This window comes from Sinohyriopsis cumingii, chromosome 6 (assembly GCF_028554795.1).
Source record: "Sinohyriopsis cumingii isolate HCF-2022 chromosome 6, ASM2855479v2, whole genome shotgun sequence".
Lineage (NCBI taxonomy): Eukaryota > Metazoa > Mollusca > Bivalvia > Unionida > Unionidae > Sinohyriopsis > Sinohyriopsis cumingii.
The window spans coordinates 93198568-93222115 of record NC_142966.1 but is presented as its reverse complement, the minus strand read 5'-3'; the positions used below and the strand labels follow the sequence as shown (position 1 = coordinate 93222115).

Sequence of the window (23548 nt, the reverse complement as noted above, 5' to 3'; positions counted from 1 at the left end):
CACTCTTGGAGGATGCTACTCTTTTTCTCTTGGGGTACTTTCTTGGATTGCAATGCTTTGCGTGTGCGACCGGCAATAGGTGTTGAAGAGGAGGATGTCTGAGCGGGGGATATCGGTTCTTGTTTCACTTCTGTCTTCACTTCTGTCTTCACTTTCTTTTTCTCTTGTGATGAAGAAGGGGTGGCCATCATCTTTTTAATCCATCCAATTCTGGAGGTAGGTGGTGTTGTTAACTTGCGTACTTTTTCTGCTGGAGTTTGAAACCCTTCTTCTTCTTCTTCTTCTTCTCCTTTTTCTGTCTTGGTCACTGGTAGTGGTGGTACTGGTACTGGTACTGGTGCTGGTGCTGGACTTTTCATCAAGGTCTTAAAATCTTTCAGAGTGGGTAGAGTTCTTTCGTCTAAAGCTTTCCGGTGAAAGAGTTGCAGTCGTTGCAAGAGTTGACCGTACTTTTGCGATTTTTCTGTTTCGGACAAATCTTGGCGATCCATCAAGGACTGCAATTCGTGTTGTAACTGGGACATCTCGCTCAAATGGGGATTGGGAGGTAAATGCGGGGTGCGTTGTTCTTGCCAAAGATGGTATTCCATCCATCGTTTGTAAGGCACTAAAGCTAGTTTTCGTCCTTCCATGGGGTTGTCAGGGGTCAATTCTGAGATCTTGGGACTTCCGAGGGCTTTTTTATCTTGCTCCCACCAGTCCTCCCAACATGGTTCCCAAGACTCCTTTCAGTAAGGGACCAAACAAGAGGGGTAAAATGCCTCCACGTTGGACCAACATCTTCTTCTTTTGACGAATGGGAATTTTCTTTTGAACCATTTGGCGAAGAACGTGACGATGTTTACCTAAGCATTGTTTCTGGTGTTTGGACAAAGGGATCGTGCCTTTCAAAACGTTCAAACAACATTCGCACACGGTATCGATGACCTCTTTGGAGGCCGATTGAATGAGTTTTTTTCGTAGGGGTGGAGAAGCTTTGGACAGGACAGATAACATGTCCCCATGTTTAACTAAACGAGGAGGCAGACCTTTTCTTTTCTTTCCTTGGGGCTGTTTAGAAGAGGGATGTTTTCTGGAGGGTGACATCTTTGAGTCTTCAGCACCAAAAACACTGATACCCCTACTTGGTCACAGACCTTTTTTATACTGGAACGCGTCGCCACGGATTGTCTTTACGTCGTATCAGTTTGAGGACAGGCATGACACGTCGTGCAGGGGTACGTAACGGACTAAATCGAGCCAGTTCTTGCTTGGACAAATCCAGTAAACTTTGTAACATGCCCGATCTTTCTTGGACTTTGATTTTGGGAGAAGGTACTTTGTGAGCAGCAGCCACTGCCACTAAATTGGAGGGTCCTGCCACTGGGGAAGTTCTTCTTGGGGACATCAACGGAGATGTTCTTGGTGTGATCAACGTCTCCAAGTACTCTTCAGTTCTTGGTGTCATCAACGGAGAAGTGGATGAACTTGAGGCGGCCGGAGACGCAGTCACCGCCGTGGCAGGTCGTGGTTTGCGAGTGTAAGGTTACGTCCTGGCCGAAGTGCCTCTCTTGCGACTAGTTTTCTTCTGTGGACTTTTCTTTTTCTGGGGGCTTTTTCTCTGTTTCTTTTTCTGGGGGCTTCTTTTCTTTTTCCGGGGTGGTGTCTGGTAAGAGGAGGGTCCCGCCTCTGGAGAAGTTCCTGGAGACACGGGTCTCCTTGGGGACCTGGTCTTTTTCTTCTTCTTGGATCTTCGTTTGACTTTTTTCTTGGGGAGAACTTTGGGGGCATTAGGATCCCATCTTAAGAGAGAGCGAATGATGACCCCTCCTAGAGTACCGCTCCCTCCAGGTTTCAAAATGATTTGTTTTTTGGTTTGAGTGTCGATGCGGGTATCGGCCAGTTGGGTCAAAGCGACTTTGTTTCGATCAAAAAAGCGTTTGGTTTGATGAGGAATCTGAATGATTCCTTGGAGTAATTGACGTGCCGTCACCGTGAACCATCGTAAGACTTCTTTGAGACTAGCTTCTAAGACACGAGCTCGTGTTTGTGGATTTTTTTCTCGAGTGATGCCATACAAGGCACGAATCAATTTGACGGGAAGATGCGACTGAAGGGACGTCATGTTCAAAATGTGTGTGAGACAGACGAAAAGGGTCTGAGGTTTTTATAGATTTTTTTTGGGGGTGTGAAATTAGGTCGAGGACGGAGACGTGTACAGGACAGGCCCTCCGTCTTGGCACCAGTGGTGAAACAAGTGGGTACGAAATCGCAAATCCTCGGGGGTCGTAGGTTTCAAATCGACGAGTAAATAGGCGTGTGGAGTTTGAGTGGCATCGTCGTACGCCTGAGTCAGCCAAGGTGTCCCTAACTGTTTGGCTAAGACTTGCACTTGCGACTTATCTCGAGGGCTTTTAAACAAGACCACGTAATGCGCATTGAGACTGATGGTGCGATGGGCTTTACTTTGTTGAAACAAATTTTGGGTGATGTAAACGACACTGGCATTACGGTGATGCACTTTGCGCGTGAACCACAGTTTAATTTCTTCTTCGTCTTCTCCTAACATGTCGTCAGAAATGACCAAATGGGTTTGACGGGAGTCAGAGACGATGCCGTCGTCTTCTTTAGGAATGCCTTCCACAAACACGATGGAATGGCCTTGACTTTCTCGCAAGAGGCTGTACGCCGATTGCCACTCTTTGTAACACCACACGATCCGCTGAGGTGGTCGATCGATCAAATGATGTTTATGTTCGATCAAACGTTTGACGAATTCGGTTTTGCCTGAACCGCTAGGTCCTGTAATGAGCATGTTAAAGGGATGGCGAAGATACAAAGCCTCCCAACTGGCACGATCTAGGTGTTCGTCGATGACTTTGACAGTAGAGGAAGAGGGAGCAGAGACAGCAGAGGTAGCCATAGTGTCTGAAATGTCACTTGTGACACGAAAACAAAGAAGACGAGAGTTTATATACTTTTTTTCAGAACACGTTTATTGAATGTTTTAAACATGAATACGAAAGACAAAAAAATACATAAAAGCCAAAGGCTTAAGTACAAGGATAAAAGGCACATGATAACCATCAACGTGGAATAAACACAAGTGTCTGTACAACATGTTTTGTGTAATGTTCTGACCAGTTCTATAGGGGTAAGGTCACACAAGTGTCCTCCCGAAAGGGTCTTTCAGGCCTGTCCACGACAGTCCTGTCCTGGGTGACGGGTTCTTCTGGCACCGTCACTAACACAGGTTGAAAAGTCGCAAGGCTCACAATCGCATTCCACTTCAGAAGCCCCACACTTGAATTGTGCCTGTCTAAACTTGTTTTGTGTTTCTCTGAAAGTATTCATCTTGTTCGCTCGGTCTTAGTAGTCACAATGAACTATCGATCTTGCCTAGGGTTCCTTTTTATATACAGACCAATACCGACGTGTCCATACGGTAAGGTGAAATGATTGGAAAGTCGCACTCGCTTCTGGTACACGATTTGATAGACCTTTTCCAAGGGTCGACTGACGATGTGGTGAGTGGGTAAACGTACAATCTTGTTCGGTTGATAGGTGGTATCTTTAAAGTTTCCATCCTCTCCCGATTGCAAGGCTTCTTTCAATATCCCAAAGTTCACCACACGACTGGTACGATAATTCAGAGTCAATCCTTTCACTTTACACGTCGTGTGCACTTCTCCTTATGGGTCCCGGTATTCGTAGCCGTAATTTTTGGGACCACCACTGACGAAACTTAGAATCTTGTCGTCGGGGTGTTCGTCTGTCTAGGCTCCTAAACGGTCTCTTTCGATGTCAGGGTGCTGTTGACTCGGGTGATGGATGTAAATGCAACTGTCCGTGTCAAAGTACAGGACACGTTCCCCTAACAGTTCTAAAGCTTCGTACAATTTTAAGCGAGCATGAGCTGTCACGTAGGCCGCAATGATGACATTTCCAAAGGGGTCGTCTTGTACAAAGTCCAGATCTTCTTCGTAATTGACCAAGATCAAATCCTCGCGAACGACGTCCACGTTTTTCATGTATCTGATTTTGTCGTGAATCATCTGAAAGTAGCGGGAAGGTTCTGTCAAATATTCCGTCTTGGGTAAACACGGTCGTTGTGCCATTTTACCCCACAAGCAATTTAACATCACTTTGGCAAACGATCGCCTGCCTTCGTTTTTCTTGATGTGGTCTAAAGAGATGCCTTCTTGTTCATAGTATTTCTCTTTGAATGTCTTTTCGTCTTCGGAAGTGTGACACCAGGAAGGATAGCCGCTGGCTTCTTGCTTCAGTTTCAAAAAGGCATCCACATAGTCGGCGAAAATTCCTTTCTGACTGGGGTCACCCTTGTGGTATTGTTGTGTCTTGGGAAAGTGGCAAATTTCGAACACTTCTAACAGTTGGTATCCCATGTCCAGAGCTTTGAACAATTCTACGCTGACCCAGGTTCCCGTCAAGGCCCGTTCTTCCTGGGTGTGCTGACAAGGTTGGTCTTGGTTGCAGGTTTCGGCACAAGTACGGCACAAAGGAAACATCAGTTTGCCTTCGCAATGGTGAGGTAAGACGGGATGGTATAGGTTCGTGGGAGGCAAAACTTTACACTTGATCAAGCCTTCGTATTGTCGAAAGTTTTTCAGGTCGATGTGTTCCGTGAACAATTGTGGGTGACCTGCAGGAAAGCGACAATATTTGCACACGTAAGGATAGAGCGAACAAACGTCCAAGTATTTGATTTCTTCTCCTTTCTCTTCGTCGGCTTGGTACAGCAAACAGGTGGCATTGGTCCTTCCTCCGTACAAACTATCCCTCGGGTTTAGTGGGTCCATCAGCTTGTAACTTTCCACGGCACGTTTAAACTGGGGATCGGTTTTCATACGGTGATCGTACTCGTGTTCCCACATTTCCACCACTTGGTATCCTTGCTGTTCTAACTTTAGGCGTCGCTGATAAGTGTCCTGATACAAGTCTTCCATGGTTCGTTGTAAAAACTGATTTTTAGTGCTACGATCAGGGTAACAGACGGGACATCCGTGAAATAAGCAACCGTTAAACTCGTACACGATCTTGGGGTTTTCTAAGTCCCAGCCATCTACCGAATGCGTTCCGATGGTCTTTTCGCCTCCTCCGTTGAGGGCATGCTGAATCCATTTGTCTTCCTTGTCGCACAAGTAATGTAACCAACGTAGGGCTTTGACCGAGTATTGACGTTTGACATAGTTGGTCGTTTGAGGACTGATGACAGCCGCGGTGTTTTCAGGCATGAATCGTTGTCGATACACTAAGGAACACGCTTTGGCAATGGTGCAAGCTTCTTTCAAAGGATCGACCCCTCCGTGTTCCATGAACAGTTCTCGAAATTTTCCACAGCAACGCCGTAAAATGTCCACGTCGGAACGACAATACCTTAGCATTTCTTCCTGAAAGTCGAAAGGGTCCTAGGCGTGAGTCTGGTACCAAGCGTAGAAAGCTTCTCGTTGTTCGGTACGCATGTTGTCGGGGTCGTAATAGTGAGCCTCAGGCAAATGGGGTAGAACGGCGTGTTGATTGGCTTCCGTATTGAAAAAGTGTGGAAAGTACCCTTTAGCCATTTCTGTCATTCCAAACATGTTAGGCATTCGACTCAAAGGCACGGCCAAATAGCTCATTGAATCTTTAAACTGCACTTGTCCCACTTGCATGAAAATGATTTGGGCTCCGTTCAAAGTGACTTTAGGACGTTCGGTGCCTTGTTCCGTATAGTATCTGAGAAGAAACTGTCCATCGTATCCGGAGAAATTGTGAGCCATCACTGTGGCATGACGATGACAATCTCCGTAACGTTCGATGTCCTCTTGGCTCCACGTCTTGTCGATGGGGTCTAAGACCCATTGGGCAAAATCGGCTAACGTGTTCGGTCCTCGAAAGATTTTTTCACGCCCTCCGGGAATCTTGCTGCAGTTAGGGCAATGACTGAAGATAGGTTCTTGAATGCACTTCTCGCACGCTCGATGAGCCACGCAGAAATTGGGAATGTGAATGCCAGTCTCTTGCTTGCATTCGAAATCGAAAACGATGAAATTGCCTTTCTTCTTGTGACCGTCCTCTTTCTCTGGTGGGGGTTGGTATTTTTGCACGTAGCATTCGTGTTGCAAGTCCACGATGTGGTGACAAATGTGACATTTTTTTTCCGTGAACATACGTGTGTCTTGGCACTATTGGTACGTAGGCCTTGTCCACACGTAGGGCACAATCTCAGCAGTTGACAAGCACATTTCTGCTGTGAACCTTGCGTCTTCAGATGTTGTTGGTAACAGGCAGGGCTGACAAACGTGCGCAGACAAGCAGGACAATGTACTCTTTCTTGTCCTTCGCTCAGACAGGGTGGAGAGGCCAAACATCCTGGGCATTTCCATCCGCAATGTTTGTGTTGCTCTCGATTGTTATAGCCATAGTCACATTTCTCACAGTAATAACTGTATCCCAGGAATCCAGTGATAGTGGTAATGGTATCGAAATGGTCATCATTATAATAGACATGGATGTATTTTCCGTCCTTAAAGTCTTTCCCTCGAAACAACAGAGGTCCGCGCATTTCTTGAGGGTGCACTTTCAAGGTATAGAGTGGAGCTAGGACATCTTGCAATTTCTGCATCTCAGGAATGCCACAGGGTGTGTCTTTGGACAGTCCGGCTTGTTGTAACAGGAGTTCTGCTTCGTTTCGTTGTTTGGCTCGGTCGGATCGTTGAATAGTTTTCCAGGCTCTTTTCCATTCTACCGTGTCGTTCTTGTTGGCATAGGTTCGTCCCACCACGATGGCTCGGGCTAAACACATCTGGTCTTGAGAATTGTGAATTTGGACGAGACTCTTTTTGGTGTTGCGAAGGTCGTTCACCAATAACACCTTATTGCGTTGTCCGGTCCCTTGAGGAGGAGAGACGTGGGCCATTTTCAGTGTGGCTTTACCATCGGTGATGTCAAACTAGTCATTAGATTGTTGTACGTGTTGAATCTTTCCATGACTTTGGAAGGGGTTAGTTCTGCGGGTCTGCTAAACTCGATCCAAACAGGGAATTTCAAGCTGTCGTGATCTATGGATAGTGTCAAGCGATCGTCTTCTTTGGGTTGACATTGTCGCTTGAGTGCGGTGAGCAAAGAATCCCACATCTCGGTGATAAACCCTTCTGCTTTCTCCAATGGTACGTCGGACTTGAAATCTTTAAACTTCACTGTGTAGCTGTAAGCCGTGGTTCTAAATTTTCTAGAGGAGCGCTTTTCCGTCTCTCGAATGGAATAGTACTTTTCAGGGTTGACTAAGGGTGGTGAACTTTGTTTAGAGGGTTCGGATTCTGGTTCACTCATGTCCTCTTCAAAATCACTGGCATGAATTTGTGCCAAGACTTCAGCTCTGGTACGAGGCGATAGATCACGTTTCTGCCTCTTACTTTCTTCTTCTTCTTCTTTCTTCTCGAATGAATAGGATCGTTTCATCTTGAGTGCAAAACGTCAAATGACTCAAGTTTAAACACCATAGACTAATTTATAGTCATGGCAAACCAGCGTATATAAAAGGGTGTGTGTCTTGTCCTTTCACTATTCATTTCGCTCTCAAACCGAGCACAACGATGGAAGAGACTACCCAGATGGAACGTTTCATCAGAGCTTTGCGAGGGGTCATTAGAAAATTCTCTTCAGACCAACCGACGAACTACTCTCCTTCCTTTCGAGATAAAAGTCAAGATACTTGCTATATCTGTCAGAAGAAAGGGCATTGGTCTTCAGAGTGTCCAGACCGTCAAAAAAAAAACAGGGGCTAGAAAAGACAAAAGTCAAGATACCTGTTATTATTGTCAAGAAAAAGGACATTGGTCTCCAGATTGCCCAAAAAAGAAACAAGAGGAGTCAGAAGAAAAGAGGGATTCTTCAGAAGAAGAGAGAGATTCTTCAGAGGAAGAAAGCAGCCAGGTGAAGAAAAAGAAACAGGAGAAGAAAAGAAGGGAAGAAAGTGAGAAGGAAGAGGAGGAAAAGACTGTGACGGTGAAGAAATTTAAAAAAAAGAGAGAGTAAAAAAAGAAACAGAAGAAGTGTATGAACTTTATAAAGTGTTCTGTTGTGAATTGTGAATTGGATTGTACCTATGGAGAAAAGAATACATTAATTATATAAGGTAAGTGTCTTTGAGTTTTGATTTTAAATAAGAAGCTACACTCACGCACTCATACACAGACACGTACTATAAGGGTAAAATGTTTTTTTTTGTTGTTGATTTTTGAGTTATTGGCAAATTGAAAGGCTATCTCTTTTCGAGAGAAGTGGGTGGCCCTGAAAAGGGCCTTTTTTTGGTGTAGGGGTGAGTTTAAGCAATCAACTTTAACTGCCTTAAGCCTTTGCCACGGCCGAGGCCTACTTCTGATGATGATGATTGGGTTGAAATTACTAAGGGTGTTACGATAGGCTTAGTCACAGGGTTGGCGTGTTTAGCTCGGGAAGGTCGTATTCTCTTCGGTCGTGATAAAGAAGTCTGATACATTTGTTTCAGACTTCTTAACTCCGCTAAAATGTCCAACAGTACCGTGGCCGTTTGATTTTCACCTCTTGTTTCTTTGCTGCTACTTCTTTTTCTTGTTTTTTTCTTACCTCTTCTTGTTGCTGTTGCTGTTGCTGTAGGAGAAAAACTTGTTCCGCTTCCTTTTGTCGTTGCATAAATTTCTCCAATTCTTCTTTCTGTCTCTGTCTAAAATTCTCCACTTGCGGTAATGAAGAATGAGACGAAGGTTCCGGAACAAATTCTTGCGAGGTAAGAAAATCCACAAAATCCCAATGTACCTCTTCTGAAAGTAAGTCCGGGTTCCTTTGGGCGGTCTCCACTGCTGGTGCACCCCAGTGAATCGTTTTCTGAGTTTCCATCATGTTGAATCACTGTCTCGCATCGATTGACTGCACACAGGCTCTAGCGAATCTATATAGACCACGTGACGTCACAGACTGCTCTCTTCGGATTGGATGCGGGCTGACTGAATTTTGTCACGCGTGTTTGGATTGGTCAATGAACTCAATCCGTTTCAATCCTTCCTCTCCCTATAAATAAGCGCAGTTCAGCGCAATCACTCACCTGTTCTCGGAGCCTCAAGATGTGGACCGACGTTCAATCTTCCACCCTTGTGTCAACAGTGATGTTCAGGACGGACATACCCATGTATGTCCGATCCAAGTGGACTGTTGTCGATAGGACAGATACTAGTCTATGGATGAGAAGAGTTTACATAGAAAGACAAGGATGCCTCAAGAGGGTACTTGTGTATGGACCTGCATTTCAGAAGGAGTTTAAGAAGAAGAAGATGTGACAGATGCCGTCTATGTTAATATTAACATAAAACCAAAGGCCCTTTTCAGGGCCACCCACATTTCTCGAAAAGAGACTGACTTTCCATTGCCTACCCCTTTTTTATAAAATTTATTTAAAAAAATCCCATGTTCAATTCCCTTTGTCCCTAAAGTATTTTTTTTTTTTTAACATGTTCAATTCCCCTTGTCCCTAGACAAACCCAAACTCTATTCCCATGTTCAATTCCCCTTGTCCCTAGACAGACCCAAACTCTATTCCCCATGTTCAATTGCCTTTGTCCCTAGAATCGATATTTTTTTCCATTGTTCGAATGCCTCTGTCTCTAGAATGGATGTTTCCTTTTTTTTTCCTTTCTCCAATGTTAAATTCCATTGTCGCTAATCTTACCCAGGGTTTTTTGCCCATGTTAAATTTCCATTGTCGCTAATCTTACCCAGGGTGGTTAATGTTAAATTTCCATTGTCGCTAATCTTACCCAGGGGGTGTTTTTAATGCTAATTCCCATTGTCGCTAATCTCACCCCATTCACTACTAATGCAGAATTTTACTGATCATTGTTTTTTATAAGGTTTGATTCTATATAAGTGTATACATGTCTCCTGGATAGATGAGAGTGTTTTCGGACAGTCTTGTGCTAGACCCATGCCTTTCAGGGTGATAGGCAGAAACATTAAACTGATGGGTGTCTAATTCATGTAAAAGTTGTTGGAAATAATCAAACATAAAATTGCTGGACAGATTTGGGGAGGCAAACAAGTGCCTAAACTTTTAGTACAGTTTTTGCTTTAATATTCTTCAAAGGAAAAGCCTAAGGAAATCTTGACGACACACACACATTCTGGTCAGCAAGTATTGGTTGCTTGATTGGTATTAGCTAAGGAACCGACACTGTACCATCTTTCTGCTAAATTGCTTGTGAAATGGTTAAATGCAGGAATAGATTGCAGATGTGCCTTAGCCTCGTTTCCTTTTAATGAAAAATTCAACATAGGGTGGTAAAGCATTGATACAGCACACACACACACACACACACACACACACACACACATATATATATATATATATATATATATATATATATATATATATATATATATATATATATATATATATATATATATATCTATATATATATATATAGTGGCCTATTGGTTAGACCGAGCGCATCGGAAGCAGCAGGTAGTGGGTTCGAACCCCGACCGAGTCATACCAAAGACTTACAAAAATGGTAATTACGGCTGCCTCGCTAGGCGCTCAGCGTTAAAACGATAATGTTTGGACAGCCTTCAATGATGGAAAATTTATATCCATAGTATATACATACAAAAGGGAAGATACATACTTTGCTCTATAACCACACAGATATCTAGGAAATAAATGAAAATAACTGTTTCAACCAACCAACAGAAGGCTACCCAAAGTGACGCATCAATTGGGATATATATATATATATATATACATACACACACATATATATATATCCACGACATAAAACGATATAAAAAATATAATGAAGTAATTGACATGATTCTCTGTTTTGATTTACTTTACTACATATTTGCTAGAACATTTTGAAGAGTTAACCTTTATGTATCATTTTAAAATAATAAAGTTACATATTCTCTTAGTGATAATAAGCTTATACACACAAGAAATTTTAAAACTGATGACAATGTAGAAATGTTTATCATTTAGTAAATAACATGCCTTCCTGAAATATTCATGAATCATTTTACTTTTAGGTAGAATGTCAAAATAATAATCTATTGGTGATGCAACTTTTGTCTTTTTTAAGGAAGTTTCCACCGTTTTGTAATCACTTTTTCCTTATAAGTGTTATTGCGATAGGGTCGGGATTGTCCGTCGTCGGTCCATTCCCACCAACGAAATGTTTACTGTAGATATATGTCCATCTTGTGATTTTGTCAGTAGTAAAAGTTCCCCTTCCACAAGAACGCACCTAACGACCGCACTTCTCGAGTTTTGTTTCTGTTTTTTTAACGGAATCCGAAATACATACGTCATATGTTCACGATCTGAATATCTACTATCGCTGATACAAATTCCAAAGCAACAATGTTGTAAAGCACCGAGATTTTTTCGCTTTTTCAGGGATAAATGCAATCTCTTCAGTGTGTTCCGCCATTTATATTGTAGTACAAAAGCCGGTTTATTTGTCCTACACTCCGCAGATGAGTCTGCGAAGTATAAATAGACGTGCTATCTTCAGCAATTAACAGTGTCGGTCGATTTCTGCTATCTAATCCTTTGTTGTCTTTGATTCTAAAACTTGATTAACAGTAAAAAATTAATTTCATTGGGATTGGAGAACAAACAGATTCATGATCATCATCTCTCTCTCTCTCTCTCTCGTGAATAAACCAATAAGAGAAAGTATTAAGCCGCCATTATCTGCAATTTTATCAAACCTTATGAGGTTTTTACTGATAGAAAAAGCAAAATTTGCACTGCACTATAAAATAGTAAACATGATCTAAACTGATAACATTGTCAATGAGACTATATAAACAAATTTGACCCTAATCCTTGCTTGTAGCCGGCTACCCTATTCTGCCACCGTGCGGCAGTGGTAAATTACACCCACGAAATATCCAAATAGAAATGGGGTGTGAAAGATCAGCTGAAATATAACATTGTGTAAATGCATGTAATTTTATACCATTTGATACATTTAATTTGTTTGTGCTTCTTGCATGCCACCTCTCTGCCGAATGTTAATACTCTGATAAATCAGCTAACTTTAATGCGGTAATATATTTCGAATGATATTTTAAACAAGACGCCCCAAAATGCTGTAAAGTGTTATAAACTCGTGATGCTAGGGTCAGGGGAGTAATGGTATTGTAAGAAATTGACCTATCACAGCGCCATCTGCTGTCGTAAGGAGGCATTATGCTAACTTTCGTGATGCAAACTTGCAGCGTGCTTGATTCTGCAATAAAGGTGCAATCTGTGTAACTTGTGATATGGCAAGTTTATAAATACAAATATTAAAACTTGTAATAATTGACATAGTGTTTTTGAGCTGCCATTTACAGCTTGCATCAATGAATAATAGAAAATTCATGAATATAATTATTAAAGTAGCACTTGCAAACTACCACATACAGTTTTGCATCAGGGAAGGTTAGAAAATGCATGGATATAATTATGGTGGTAATCGCTCTCTATACTGCAACTCTACGAATCGTCAAATACCATCCAGGTCGGGTTTGACTCTGTTCGGATCAAAGGTCAAACGATGATGTAACTATATTCTTTCTTTTTTTCCAAAAGTCACTTGCGTTAAACGAGAAGCAACTTGACACCGCATCGAAATTGTCCTTTGCAAATGATAACATGTAATATCAATCCGATGTCTTTATCTAGAATATTACAAGTTGAATATATGAGCCGAAATGTTTAGGATTTTGAAATACATGTAGTGATCGTTTTAGATGCTTGGTGGATTTGTGGCAAAGAATGTTCTTTTCCGGATTTCCTCAAATCACGCTATACTGATGTTATATGTGTATGCTGATAGAATATACACATTTTATATGTTACTGTTGAAACTTTTCATGGATTTGAAGAAATAAAAAAAAAAAAAAAAAAAAGACAATACATGGTTAATACACCATGCATACAGATGCCATAATAAAACTGGGTCAAACATGAAACAAGATCATCATGGGTGGGACATTTCCTCGCCCTTGATATTTCGAATCTGAGTTCTATATTTCCAAAAGTGACGTGGTCACCCTTTTATATGTTACACATTTCAAAACACTCGTCCTATCCATAACATTACTTTGCCTCGGCAAACTCCTGATACGTGGTTCATTATATCTCTATAAATTGTCACCGAGGAAAATACGTTTTATAGAAATTACGATTACCAGTGTTGATTGGGTAATGTTAATATTTTTGGAAGGAAGACATTGTAGATTTAAAAACAATAAGTTGTAAAAAGAAGTCTGGGTTTAACGAGGAATATTCTTCGTTGCATCTGTTTACGAGACTGACCGCATGATCCAACTCAATGCATGTCGTGTATGGTTTAATGTAATAGTGTTTACTCGAATGAGGAATCACCTGCAATTGTGTGGGCCCCGAGTGGCCGAGTTGTCTAAAGCACTGCCGTCTGACCTCTGTCTGCGTGGGTTCGAGTTAGAGGCCGACAGAAACTAAACTTCTGGTTTCGGCCGAAAATGAAACCAGACCGAAAGTTATAAATTGACTTTTGGCCCAAACCGAAGCCGAAACCGAAAGTTTAACTACACCTTCGGCCGAAACCAAAAGATGAACCGAGGTTGCCGAACACAAGATTTATTAAATAGGCCTGGGTCATGGTGCAACGCTACACTTCAACAACTGAGTAGGGTAACATGTCGACAACGATCAAGTCCATGATGCACTTATCAATTCGCTGAACTGCAACGTGGTCATCAGGCCAGACCATTCTGCTCTCGACCATTGATGTCAATGAGGTCTGCACAAAATTCTGTAATGCATGTTTAGTCGCTTTCTCTTCCATCATCATCTTTTTCGAGGCACGCTCTGCTCCGCCGTTCACGGACCTCTTGAGATACGTACCATGGAGCTCCTTGTGGCAGCTGGCCAGATGACATTTCAAGTTTGAAACTGTCTGATGTCTTGGTTTATCGCTGCCAAGTGATAAAGGTTTGTCGCATTCTTTGCACTGCGCCTTGCTTGCATCAGAATCGATTTTTCCGAAGTAATCCCACACTGCATTTTTCGACATTATTTGCGGTGATTAACTAATCCGTTTATTATTAACTTCAATTTTCTACTTCACATAGATTAATTCGCTACGGTTTAACTAACTGAAATTATCAATATTGCCAGACTTCGAAATCTCTGTATTCAGCACGCGAGTAGACTGAAATGCAACAGTGCCTAGAATTGCCTAGCGCCGACTGACCGGCGGACAAGCAGAGCAATGGACGCAGCACTAGCGTTGCATTCTGAAAGTTAAAATAGATCTTCGGCTGATGACCGAAAGTCAATATCAGTTTCGGCCGAAACCGAAAGCAAACCGAAAGCTAACTTTTTTGGCTTCGGCCGAAACAGAAACTATGCCGAAAGAGTCCATATGCCAACTTTCGGCACCGAAACCGAAACCAAACCGAATTTCGGTCGGCCTCTAGTTCGAGTCTCTGGCTTGGCCAATGTGGGTACGTGAGAAAGCTTGCCATTATCTTCTCGTGGGTGGGTGGTTCTTCCCGGGTTTCCCGGGTTCTTCGACCACCATTTATACCGGCCGTCATGTATCGCCTATCCTGTGCTGAAAATGGCGTTAAACCCCATAACAATAACAACAATAACAAGAACAACCTGCAATTGTGTAATAAGGATGCATACACATCGCACTTTTAGGCAATATGGCATAGCGGCCACTGTACCAATCACAATTTCATCTTTATAACTAATTCATATGACATCACTCTGTCCACTTAGCTATTCCAAAAGCATTGGGCAAAAACAAAAATTTAGAAACAAACTGGCTAAAGAATTACAAGCTTCTAACTGCATGTGTGTTTAAAAAGTAACTTTTTCGTGTATAGTACTGCCTAGAACCTTCGCAATTAATCTCTGAAATTAAAAATGTATATTAAATTAACAATAATATACATAAATATAAATTAATGTTATTTTTGGGCGGGTGAGCAGCAAATGGCAAATAAATTGGGTCCGAAGCATGCAGCTGGTGTAAAGCTGAATTTATTTTTAAATTAGTTAATTGTCTTCAACATTCAGTTCTCTGGGTCAAAACAAAATATTAATGAACAGTTATTTTCTTTTCTTATAGTATTGCTCTGATTTTCAGCCTTTTATTACATTAGAACCCAGGTTAGAATCTATTTTTGATCTACATTAGAACCTAGGCTAGATCCTTCATTCTATTATTTGATCTAACTTAGAACCCAGACTAGATCCTCGGTTATATCACTTGAGGTTTGGACGGATAAAGCGAAGAATAAAATTTAAGTTATGTCTTCTAATATCGCGCACACATGCTATTTTAGTTGAACGAGTCCACAAGTGTTCAAGAGGTAATGAGGCTAGACGCAGAAGGCAAACTCCCAAGAAAACTCACAAAAGCCGTTCCCAAGGATACAGTGACGATTCCAGATGGAGGTTATTCAATTCTCAGGTTCCTTGCAAATAATCCAGGTAATAACTTCAGTCAGACTTAACGTGTACACTCACATTTTATTACAATCTTCAGTTCATAGTCATTATTAAAAATAATCCTCTCTTTCGTTGTTCTTAAAGAACATGCGTAATGAAAGTGCTAAAAGGGATCGTATATGGCAGGTTGTATGCCAGTATTTTTCAGATCACGAGGATGAGTTGAAACCCATAACCTTAAAATCTCTGCCGAATGTTCCTATACATATTATACATAGAAAACCAAATAGTATGCCAATATCAATTATGAAATATATGAAATCAGCAGTAATTATAACGTGTTATATCATCAACAGGTTATACTCAAACCTTACGTGTAAGTAGTGAATAGGGATAGTATAGCGACAATGGGAATTAGCATTAAAAACACCCTTGGGAACATATAGCGACAATGGAAATTTAACATGGAGAAAAATCGTGGGAACATATAGCGACAAGGGAAATTAACATGGGAATAAATCGTGGGACTGTTGAGCGACAAGGGAATTGAATATGGAGAAAAATCGTGGGACTGTTTAGCGACAAGGGAATTTGAACATGGGATTTCTTTTTTAAAAAATTTAAATTTAAAAAAAGGGTAGGCAATTGAAAGGCTATCTCTTTTCGAGAAATATGGCTGGCCCTGAAAAGGGCCTTTGGGTTTATGTTAATATGCCCTTAACATAAAGGGCATCTGTGGCATCTTCTTTTCCTCAAACTTCGTCTTACAGCAGGGCCATACATCAGAGTCCTCTTGAGGCAACCTTGTCTCTCTATGTAGACTCTTCGTATCCACAAACTGCTGGTGGTCCTGTGGACAACGGTCCACTTGGATCGGACATACATGAGCATGTCCGTCCTGAACATCATCGTTGACACAAGGGTTGAAGATTCAACGTCGGTTCACATGTTGAGGCTCCGAGAATAGGTGAATCAATGCAGTGAACTGCGCTTATTTATAGGGACAGAAAGGATTGAAACGGATTGAGTTCATTCACCAATCCGAACACGCGTTACAGAATTCAGTCAGCCCGCATCCAATCCGAAGAGAGCAGTCTGTGACGTCACTTGGTCTATATAGATTCGCTAGCGCTTGTGTGCAGTCAATCTATGCGACAGTGATTCAACATGACGGAAACTCAGAAAACGATCCAATGGGGTGCACCAGCAGGGGAGACCGCCCAAGGGAACCCGGACTTACTTTCAGAAGAGGTGAATTGGGATTTTGTGGATTTTCTCTCTTCGCAAGAATTTGTTCCGGAACCTTCGTTACCTTCTTCATTACCGCAAGTGGAGAATTTTAGACAGAGACAGAAAGAAGAATTGGAGAAATTTATACAACGACAAAAGGAAGCGGAACAGGCTTTTCTCCTACAGCAACAGCAACAAGAAGAAGAGGTAAGAAAAAAACAACAGCAAGAAGAAGTAGCAGCAAAGAAACAAGAGGGTGAAAATCAAACGGTCACGGTACTGTTGGACATTTTAGCGGAGTTAAGAAGTCTGAAACAAATGTATCAGACTTCTTTATCACGACCGAAGAGAATACGACCTTCCCGAGCTAAACACGTCAACCCTGTGACTAAGCCTACCGTACCACCCTTAGTGATTTCAACCCAATCATTATCATCATCATCAACATTACGCAGTCCAGAAGTAGGCCTTGGCCGTGGCAAAGGCATAAGGCAGTTAAAGTTGATTGCTTAAACTCACCCCTTCACCATGAAGAAAAAAGGCCCTTTTCAGGGCCACCCACATTTCTCGAAAAGAAATACAATTTCAATTTGCCAATAACTCAAAAAAAAAAAAAACACCCATTTTACCCTTATAGTACGTGTCTGTGTATGAGTGCGTGAGTGTACGTTCTTATTTTAAAATCAAAACTCAAAGACACTTACCTTATATCATTCATTTATTCTTTTATCCATTTTTACAATCCAATTCACAACACAACACTTTAATAAAAAGTTCATTGACTTCTTCTTTCTCCTTGTTTACTCTCTCTGTTTTTTAAATTTCTTCACCGTCTTTTCCTCATTTTCTTCCCTTCTTCTTTTCTTCTTCTCCTGTTTCTTTGCCTCTTGTAAATAGAATTGTCTTTTTTCTTCCTCTTCTTCCTCTGAAGAATCCCTCTCTTCTTCCGAAGAATCCCTCTCTTCTTCTGAAGAATCCTTCTTTTCTTCTGACTCCTCTTGTTTCTTTTTTGGGCAATCTGGAGACCAATGTCCTTTTTCTTGACAATAATAACAGGTATCTTGACTTTTGTCTTTTTTAGTCCCTGTTTTTGTTCTTTTTTGACGGTCTGGACACTCTGAAGACCAATGCCCTTTCTTCTGACAGATATAGCAAGTATCTTGACTTTTATCTCGAAAGGAAGGAGAGTAGTCCGTAGGCTGGTCTGAAGAGAATTTTCTAATGACCCCTCGCAAAGCTCTGACGAAACGTTCCATCTGGTTAGTCTCTTCCATCGTTGTGCTCGGCTTGAGAGTGAAATGAATAGTGAAAGGATAAGACACACACCCTTTTATATACGCTGGTCTGCTATGACTATAAAGTAGCTCATGGTGTTTGAACTTGAGTCATTTGACTCTTTGCACTCAAGATGAAACGATCCTATTCATTCGAGAAGAAAGAAGAAGAAGAAGAAAGTAAGAGGCAGAAACGTGATCTATCGCCTCGTACCAGGGCTGAAATCTTGGCACAAATTCATGCCAGTGATTTTGAAGAGGACATGAGTGAACCAGAATTTGAAACCTTTAAACCAAGTTCACCACCCTTAGTCAACCCTGAAAAGTACTATTCCATTCGAGAGACGGAAAAGCGCTCCTCTAGAAAATTTAGAACCACGGCTTACAAATACACGGTGAAGTTTAAAGATTTCAAGGCTGAAGTGCCGTTAGAGAAAGCAGAAGTGTTCATCACTGAGGTGTGGAATTCTTTGCTCACTGCACTCAAGCAACAATGTCAACCCAAAGAAGACGATCGCTTGAGACTTTCCATACAACACGACGGTTTGAAATCCCCTGTTTGGATCGAGTTTAGCACCCCTGGAGAATTGACCGCTTCCAAAGTCATGGACAAGATTCAACACGTGCAACAATCTAATGACTAGTTTGACATCACCGATGGAAAAGCCACATTGGACATGACCCACGTCTCTCCTCCTCAAGGGACCGGACGCAAAAAGATGTTATTGGTGAACGACCTTCGCAGCATTAAGCGTAGCCTTGTCCAAATTCACAATCCTCATGACCAGATGTGTTTAGCCCGAGCCATCGTGGTGGGACGAACCTATGCCAACAAGAACGACACGGTAGAATGGAAAAGAACCTGGAAAACTATTCAACGATCCGATCGAGCCAAACAACGAAATGAAGCAGAACTCCTGTTGCAACAAGCCGGCCTGTCCAAAGACACACCCTGTGGCATTCCTGAGATGCAAAAATTGCAAGATGCCCTAGCTCCACGCTACACCTTGAAAGTGCACCCTCAAGAAGTGCGCGGACCTCTGTTGTTTCGAGGCCAAGACTTTAAGGACGGAAAATACATTCATGTCTATTATCACGATGACCATTTCGATACGATTACCAGTATCACCGGATTCCTGGGATACGGTTATTACTGTGAGAAATGTGACCATGGTTATAATAATCGAGAGCAACACAAGCATTGTGGATTGAAATGCTCAGGATGTTTGGCCTCTTCACCCTGTCTGAGCGAAGAACCAGTGCCTTGTTCCACTTGTCTGCGCACGTTTGTCAGCCCTACCTGTTACCAACAACATCTGAAAACGCAAGGTTCACAGAAGAAATGTGCTTGTCAACTCCTGAGATTGTGCCCTACGTGTGAACAAGTCATATGTACCAATGCTGCCAAGGCACACGTATGTCGAGGAAAGAAAAAATGTCACATTTGTCACCACATCGTGGACTTGGAACACCAATGTTACGTGCAAAAATACCAACCCCCACCAGAGAAAGAGGATGGTCACAAGAAGAAAAGCAATTTCATCTTTTTCGATTTCGAATGCATGCAAGAAACCGGCATTCACATTCCTAATTTTTGCGTGGCTCATCGAGCGTGCGAGAAGTGCATTCAAGAACCTATCTTCAGTCATTGCCCTCACTGCAGCAAGATTCCCGGAGGGCGTGAAAAAATCTTTCGGGGACCGAACACGTTAGCCGATTTTGCCCAATGGGTCTTAGACCCCATCGACAAGACGTGGAGCCAAGAGGACATCGAACGTTACGGAGATTGTCATCGTCATGCCACGGTGATGGTTCACAATTTCTCCGGATACGATGGACAGTTTCTTTTGAGGTACTATACGGAACAAGGCACCGAGCGTCCTAAAGTGACTTTGAACGGAGCCAAAATCATTTTCATGCAAGTGGGACAAGTGCAGTTTAAAGATTCGATGAGCTATTTGGCCATGCCTTTGAGTCGAATGCCTAAAACGTTTGGAATGACAGAAATGGCTAAAGGGTACTTTCCACACTTTTTCAATACGGAAGCCAATCAACACGCCGTTCTACCCCATTTGCCCGAGGCTCACTATTACGACCCCGACAACATGCGTACCGAACAACGAGAAGCTTTCTACGCTTGGTACCAGGCTCACGCCTCGGACCCTTTCGACTTTCAGGAAGAAATGCTAAAGTATTGTCGTTCCGACGTGGACATTTTACGGCGTTGCTGTGGAAAATTTCGAGAACTGTTCATGGAACACGGAGGGGTCGATCCTTTGAAAGAACCTTGTACCATTGCCAAAGCGTGTTCCTTAGTGTATCGACAACGATTCATGCCTGAAAACACCGTGGCTGTCATCAGCCCTCAAACGACCCACTTTGTCAAACGTCAATACTCGGTCAAAGCCTTACGCTGGTTACATTACTTGTGCGACAAGGAAGACAAGTGGATTCAGCATGCCCGCAACGGAGGGGGCGAAAAGACCATCGGAACGTATTCGGTCGATGGCTGGGACTTAGAAAACCCCAAGATCGTGTACGAGTTTAACGGTTGCTTATTTCACGGATGTCCTGTTTGTTACCCTGACCGTGGCACTAAAAATCAGTTTTTGCAACGAACCATGGAAGACTTGTACCAGGACACTTGTCAGCGGCGCCTAAAGTTGGAACAGGAAGGATACCAAGTGGTGGAAATGTGGGAACACGAGTACGATCACCGTATGAAAACCGATCCCGAGTTTAAACACCTCGTGGAAAGTTACCAGTTCATGGACCCGCTGAACCCGAGGGATAGTTTGTACGGAGGAAGGACCAATGCCACCTGTTTGCTGTACCAAGCCGACGAAAAGAAAGGAGAAGAAATCAAATACTTGGACGTGTGCTCGCTGTATCCCTACGTGTGCAAATATTGTCGCTTTCCTGTAGGGCACCCGCAATTGTTAACGGAACACATCGACCTGAAAAACATTCGACAATACGAAGGCTTGATCAAGTGTAAAGTTTTGCCTCCCACGAACCTCTACCATCCCGTCTTACCTCACCATTGTCAAGGCAAACTGATGTTTCCCTTGTGCCGTACTTGTGCCGAAACGTGCAACCAAGACCAGCCTTGTCATCACAGCCAGGAAGAACGGGCCTTGACGGGAACCTGGGTCAGCGTAGAATTGTTCAAAGCTCTGGACATGGGATACGAACTGTTAGAAGTATACGAGATTTGCCACTTTCCCAAGACACAACAGTACCGCAAGGGTGATCCCAGTCAGAAAGGCATTTTCGCCGACTACGTGGATGCCTTTTTGAAACTGAAGCAAGAAGCCAGCGGCTATCCTTCCTGGTGTCACACTCCCGAAGACCAAATACAATTCAAAGAGAAATACTACGCACAAGAAGGCATCTCTTTAGACCACATCGAAAAAAACGAAGGCAGGCGATCGTTTGCCAAAGTGATGTTAAATTGCTTGTGGGGTAAAATGGCACAACGACCGTGTTTACCCAAGACGGAATATTTGACAGAACCTTCCCGCTACTTCCAGATGATTCACGACAAAACCAAATACATGAAACATGTGGACGTCGTTCGAGAGAATTTGATCTTGGTCAATTACGAAGAAGATCTGGACTTTGTACAAGACGATCCTTTTGGAAATGTCATCATTGCGGCTTACGTGACAGCCCATGCTCGCTTAAAATTGTACGAAGCTTTAGAACTGTTAGAAGAACGCGTCCTGTACTTTGACACGGACAGTTGCATTTACATCCATCACCCGATTCAACATCACCCTAACATCGAAGGAGACCGTTTAGGAGCCTGGACAGACGAGCATCCCGACGACAAGATTCTAAGTTTCGTCAGTGGCGGTCCCAAAAATTACGGCTACGAATACCGGGACAAACAAGGAGAAGTGCACACGACGTGCAAAGTGAAAGGACTGACTCTGAATTATCGTACCAGTCGTGTGGTCAACTTTGGGGTATTGAAAGAAGCCTTGCAATCGGGAGAGGATGGAAACTTTAAAGTGACCACTTACCAACCGAACAAGATTGTACGTTTACCCACTCACCACATCGTCAGTCGGCCCTTGGAAAAAGTCTATCAAATCGTGTACCAAAAGCGAGTTCGACTTCCCAATCATTTCACCTTACCGTACGGTCACGTCGGTATTGGTCTGTATATAAAAAAGGAACCCTAGGCAAGACCGATAGTTCATTGTGACTACCAAGACCGAGCGAACAAGATGAATACTTTGAAAAAGACATCGTTCCAGTTTGGAGATTGTAAAAAAGTTGTACCTTCCTCTAGTGTGACTAATACTGGATGGATAAGACCCAGACATTGCGACGGAAAATGTCCGGAAGGAAACTGCGATTGTCCATGTGGTTACCATTGTAATTGCGTAACGGAGTTTGCAGACGAGTGCGATTGTGAGCCTTGCGATGGGACCGATGCTGTACGTTGTGACCTGAGCGATGCCGTAAAGCATCATGGGAACTTTGTTCTCACTACCCCTATCATGGAAAGTGATGCTCTGCGTGTCAAACCTGAGGGATGCGAAAGCGATGCCACTCGTCCTCTTAGACATTTTACCGGGTTTAAAGGGGAATGTTCACCTTCACGTCTACCCCCCTACGGATGTCATCCAGCCCTGAGCAAACTCCTGTTCCTGTCACCCAACCCTCATCGAAACGAACCTGTGAAAAACGAATATTCGTTTCCTGTGCGTTTGTCGGAATACTGCGACTTTGAAAATCGTCTTCAATCGTTCAAAGGAAAATGGCCAAAGTATCTGGGAGGACCGACCCCCGAAGAATTAGCCAGAGCCGGATTTTTCTACTTGGGCGAAGGAGATAAAGTCAAGTGCTTCAGTTGCGGTGTGTCACTTCACCACTGGGAACCGCAAGATTCGGCCTACGTTGAACATGCTCGATGGTCACCGAATTGTCATTACTTACCTTTAGTGGGACCGAGACATTGAAGTAACTTTTTACCATAATAATCTGTTCATGGATACTTTACAAGAGAACATTCGTGCTTTGCCTGTGGAGTTGAGAGAACGCATTTACCGAGAGCTGGTCAAAATACAAGTCAAACGTAAAGAACAATTGCATCCGATACGTCACCAGATCTTTAACCACTGGTACCTTCAGGCTATACAAGGACTGATTGAGTTGAAAGTGTTCCATTGGACAGACATTGATCAACGACCTCCTGGTTATAAAACGGAATGGTTTGGTATGGACGATTCTATCTACTACATTGTAAACGTACTGCATCGAATTCCAGAGGAAGAGTTAACGAATTACCAACATCTTGAACACAATGTCAACTTGGTGAAAGAGGAAACTTCTGAACGAATTGTAATGTGTAGATTAGTGACTCAACGATTTAAATTTGACACTGAAGTAAAACCATGTTTGTGCAAACAGTACATTTCTTGTGTCAGACCAAAGAGGATTTAGTATAACCTATTCATGGATACTTTACAAGAGAACATTCGTGCTTTGCCTGTGGAGTTAAGAGAAAGGATTTACCGAGAGCTGGTCAAAATACAAGTGAAACGTAAAGAACAATTGCATCCGTTACGTCACCAGATCT

General features: G+C 42.6%; 1 protein-coding gene across 1 annotated transcript in view; it reads left to right on the top strand.

Moving 5' to 3' along the window:
• LOC149797461 (multicopper oxidase 3-like) overlaps nucleotides 1–23548 on the top strand; it is a 70548-nt gene that overhangs the window by 31444 nt on the left and 15556 nt on the right. Inside the window, exon 9 of the mRNA XM_089962271.1 lies at nucleotides 15346–15493. Within this exon, the coding sequence (XP_089818397.1) occupies nucleotides 15346–15493 (148 nt within the window). The remainder of the gene's footprint in view (nucleotides 1–15345; nucleotides 15494–23548) is intronic.